This window comes from Galeopterus variegatus, unplaced genomic scaffold, assembly GCF_000696425.1.
Source record: "Galeopterus variegatus unplaced genomic scaffold, G_variegatus-3.0.2 Scaffold8257, whole genome shotgun sequence".
NCBI classification, from domain to species: Eukaryota; Metazoa; Chordata; class Mammalia; order Dermoptera; family Cynocephalidae; genus Galeopterus; species Galeopterus variegatus.
In genome coordinates this window covers 17360-21926 of record NW_007734368.1, presented here as the reverse complement: position 1 = coordinate 21926, position 4567 = coordinate 17360, and the positions used below count along the sequence as shown (strand labels likewise).

The 4567-nt window shown below is 57.1% G+C and overlaps 1 protein-coding gene across 2 annotated transcripts in view; it reads right to left on the bottom strand.

Moving 5' to 3' along the window:
* The window catches only part of ZNF385A (zinc finger protein 385A), a 15943-nt gene continuing 11376 nt past the window's right edge, over positions 1-4567 (bottom strand). Inside the window, exons 5-8 of one of the 2 annotated variants that reach the window (XM_008592732.1) lie at positions 2464-2706; positions 1825-1994; positions 1512-1607; positions 1-1360 (exon numbers count right to left, since the gene is read on the bottom strand). In XM_008592732.1, the coding sequence (XP_008590954.1) occupies positions 1130-1360; positions 1512-1607; positions 1825-1994; positions 2464-2706 (740 nt within the window). In that variant the 3' untranslated portion in view covers positions 1-1129. The remainder of the gene's footprint in view (positions 1361-1511; positions 1608-1824; positions 1995-2463; positions 2707-4567) is intronic. The other variant, XM_008592733.1, reaches the window with a different exon arrangement.

The window sequence follows — 4567 nt, the reverse complement described above, 5'->3', positions numbered from 1 at the left end:
GAAGGGCAGAACGAATTCAGACTTTATTGTCAGGGAGAGGGAAAAGGGGAGGAACGTGGGTGGGGGGCCGGGGTTGCTACATTGTCAAGCAGAAAAAGTTGATGGGGAGGGGAAGGCCAGTGGGGGCTGGTTCCCCTCCCGGGTCGGCTGCTGGAAGGGCTGACGACACGGAAACTACAGGGGGGATGAGGGTGTGTGCGTGTCACGCCCCCGCCCGAGTTGTGCTGTGGAGGTGTCTGGTGGAAGAGGACAGCCATGAGGTCTAGGAGCTGGGACGGGAAAGGCTACAGAATCGGCACATCCTGTGGAAAGGGGAGGGCCGGGGCGAGGCTTCTATTGCTTTTTGCTCACAGTTTTGCGGAAGGCGAGGCGGGGGTGGGCTTGGACTGGACACCCCTTGCCCCCCTCGGTACCCCTAGGGCGATGGGTGCTGGTGAAAAGAATGGAACCCGGACTGGGGAGGAAGAAGGCGAGGGAAGGATCTATGGGGGCATCTCCTTGGTCCCACCCAAGTGCCAGAGATGCCCCCCAAGTGCTGCCCCCTGCGATGGGCCTATCTAGACCTGGGGCTGGGGCATGGTGCGGGGCGGGCACAGTGAGGTTGCAGGCGGTAAAACCAAAGTGCTTATGAGGGACCCAGGATCCCGCCTGCTCCCCTCCCCCTGCGGAGGACGGGGGTGTTCACGGAAGCGCTTCAGTTTGGGGTAGGGGGCCGGAGTCCCAGAGTCCGCTTATTGCCGAGAAAATCCATTTCTGCCCCCTGGACCCCGACCATGGCTTGTGAACCCCGTTTTGTGCTAGGTTTGAGGGGGAAGGGCTGGATGGACATGGCTTTTGGGAGGGGGGGTGTCTCCAAGGGGGCTCGGGGGTGAGACGGCCCCCCCTTTTCTAGGGGAGAAGGAAGGGCAGGGGGCGGGGTTCCCTGAGATCTGGGGTGTTCCCCCCTTTCTGAAGCCCCCCTCCCCCATAACCCCTCCCCATTCCTGGAACCCCGTATCTCGGGGTGGGGGGGGGGGAAGGAGAGATCATTCAGGGAGTGCCGGGAGGAAGGGCGGGCTGGGAGCCCGGAGGCCTGGGTCCCGGCTTGGGGAAGGGAGGCGGGTGGAACGGGAGGGGTTCAGGGTTGAGGTCAGTAGGGGGAAAAGAGGATGGGTCCGTGCGCAGTTCGGATGGGTCCGGGGGCCGGGTGGAGCAGGGGGTGGGTAATCGGCGGTCCCTGGAGAAGAGGTGCGGCTGGAGCCGGCCGCAGGGACAGCGGGGAGCCTGCTGCCGCTGCCATCACCGCAGCCACCGCCAGGGGGCTGGGGAGTAGGCCGCCGGCCAGGGACTTGGGCAGCTCCTTGGAGAAAGTCAGCGTGCCCTGAAGTGCGCAGAGAGGCGAGGAGAGAGAGAGAGAGAGAAGTCATCCGATGGTCCCGCAAACCCCACCTCTCCCCGGGCTTGGCCTGCGTCCCTCTCCTCTCCTCGCCCAGGTGCTCTCATTGCCGAATTCCCCAGCGCCCAGGCCTTACCGCCAGCTCCGCGGTGCCCCTAGGCTTCTTGTGACGGCTCAGTAGTGGGTTGGGCTTCCCGGCCACTCCGTCTCGGTGCCGCCGGCTGGAGATGTGCTGCGGGGGCGAGTGCGTAGGGGGCCGTGAGCCTCCAGAAGAGAAGCAACCGTTAAGCAGCACGGCCATTTGGCCGATAATCTAGCTCCAAGCACCGGGCCCTGCCCCCTTCTTTAGCAAGGTGGGGGTGAAGACCTTGAAGAAGGCCCTTTGCCCGCGCCCCCTTTTCTCTGCGGAGCAGGTGGAGCTCCCTAAAATCCTGGGAAGGGTGTCGCACCTGTTTCAGTTGGACCTCAGAGTTGACCTTGACATTGCAGATCTCACAGTGGAAGGTTCGGTCCTGTGCTGGAGCCTCTGGTTCCCCAGGGGTGGGAGGTCCCAGCCGAGGGTAAGCTTTGATGGGCCCCAGCCCACTTCGGGCTTCCAGAATTGTCTTGTGCTTAGTACCTGGAGCCCACAGAAGGTAGGAGGTAAGGGGCAGAGGAAAAATTCTCCAGGCCTACTGGGCCTCAAATACCCACATTCCCTCCTGGATTGTGTGAAGGGACAAGTGTGGGGTTTTCCCAATCCCCTTGGTACCCTTCCAAACACAAGATGGTTCAGGGGAAAGTCAGAGGTAAAAGTAGTAAGGTGGAGGTGAGCTGAAGAGGTAAGGGGCTAAGAAATGGGAGAGATGACTGGAGAAGGAGATAAGCTAGTAGGTCTTTTTTTGTTGTTGTTAAAAATGACCAGTAAGGGGATCTTAACCCTTGACTTGGTGCTGTCAGCACCACACTCTCCCAAGTGAGCCACAGGCCGGCCCTAGGCTAGTAGGTCTTAGAGGGTTCAGGGATGTCTGGAAGCCAGAAGAGTCAGGATGTAGGGGGCAGGCGTAGGCTGAGGACAAGAGTGTGGGTAGGGGCAGGCGAGTCCATACCTTTGTTATGAGCTTCAAGCTGAGACAGGGAGTTCACAGCCACCTTGCACAGAGCACAGTAGAGCAGCCGCTTGGCTTTCTCCTCCTCTTCCTTGCTACCCCCAGGCAGGGAAGCTGGAGCTGGAGTCCCCCCTTCACCCTTGGTTGTACCCCGAGCAGTCTCCGGAATGCTGGGAGGGGATGGGGAGCCAGGCTGTTTCTCTGGGGATCCTGGGGCTGGACCCAGACCATTCTCCATGGAAACTGTTGTTGGGGGAGAAAAATGGGGGTCACCCTAGATGGCTCTTGGAGAAGACTGTTCATGTGGAGGAGACTTGCCCGCATTTCCTGGAGGGCAAGGGCCCAAGAATCTCCACCCTGTGACAACATGCATGCTCTCATGCCTTGGGCCACAGCCAGATGTGGTCCAGCTGCGGCAGGCTGGGTGTGAGACTACAATGCCTGGCTCATTCCTCATAAGCTGGGAATAGTCAAAGGGTTCAGCTTCACCAGTCTACTTTCAGGGTGAAGCTGGCAGTCAGCCAGTGAGGGGGAGAGGCATGGAACAAGGATTCACCCCTCAGTGGCCTGCCAGCCAGTCTGGGCTTCCTGCCAGGACAGCCCCGTCCCAGAGTCCTGCCCAGCTCCTGAGGAGGCACACTAAAAAGCCCTAAGAAGGGGAAGAGGCAAAGTGAGGAAAGGTTGGGAGAGAAAGATGCAGACAGGGCAACAGGGAAACAGAAACAGCAGAACCGGAGAGGGAAGAAACAGGGATGCAGGCTGCTCTATAATTCATGGCTCGATTAAAGATGCACAGGCCCCAGGCCTCAGTGCTAGGTCTGGCCTCTGTACAGGGGAAACTCTAGTGCTCCCATTCTTGCTCCAGCAGCCGATCCAGTTTCCTGGTCATGGGGAGGCTGACAGTGGGGGTGGGGAGCTTGTGGGAGGGGAACTCTTGACCCCCACAGATATCTATTTGCTTGTCCATCCTATGATCCTCCTTATTTCTCTTATTTATTTCTGATACCTCTACCTCCATTCCAATCCAGACAGCACACCCACAACTTCATCTGGAAGGACTTCATGGTTTATGAAAGCAGGGCAGGTATAGTTATCCTGCCCTGTATCCTCTGAGAGATATTGCAGAAACTAAATGAGGTAATATGTGTAAAGCACCCCAAACAGTGCTATTTAAGAAATGTTAGCTATCACCATCATTATCATTCTTATCATCATTATCATCCTACCCATTTTACAGAGATGTTCACAAACTAACCAAAGTGATCAGGCTAAGAAGCAGCCAGAGCACAATTAGAACTCAGTTCCTCCATTCACCCACTTGCCCACCTACTCATCTGTGTATCCCTGAGGGTGGTTCCATGTGTGTCTGGTGTGTGTATGTGTGTGTGTGGTGTGTTTGGTGAGAGTGGGGGCCTGGTTCCCAAGCTGGTGGTGCAGTTGCTTGTTTCTCATTCTACTTAGGGTGGGGCAGGAAGGACAGGCAAGGACAAGGAGAAAAATGGGGATATTAGGTCTCTCTGCAATTAGCCATGACTGACATCTGATGTGGTAATCCCAGGATGGGGGTGGCTCCTATCTTTCTGTCCCGATATTCCCTCTTCCCAGTTTCTTGGCTGGAAGTATGGCTGAGGATGGCTAACAGCCATGAGGGAAAAAGAATCTCAGAGCTGCTTTTTGCAAACCTGGAAAAGACCTCAAAGATCTTAATGTCTCACTCCGCTATTTTCCGGAAAAGAAAACCCTGGCCCAAAGAGGTCAAAAAGTCTACCCAATCTCATCCAGGGAGTTGCCCTGGTTTCTTGGACTCTCGGTCTTCCCTGAGGGAAGCCCCCATAGGGCAAACACTCAGATATACTGATTCCCTCCCCTGCCCCTCTCTCTCTTCAACATGAAGGGCACTCTCTCTGGATTTGATGGTTCCCTTTTTCTTGGGGAAGTCTGCCAGGTGGCCTCACCCTAGCCCCTCTCTGAGTCACTGGGTGGTAGGGAGGACAGACAGTTGGGACTCTGTTGAACAGAGCTGTGGTGGGGGTGGGGGTGACAGGATGGAAATTTTACATCACTATGCTTGGTTCCAGGACTCATGGAGCCGGCCGCAGGGACA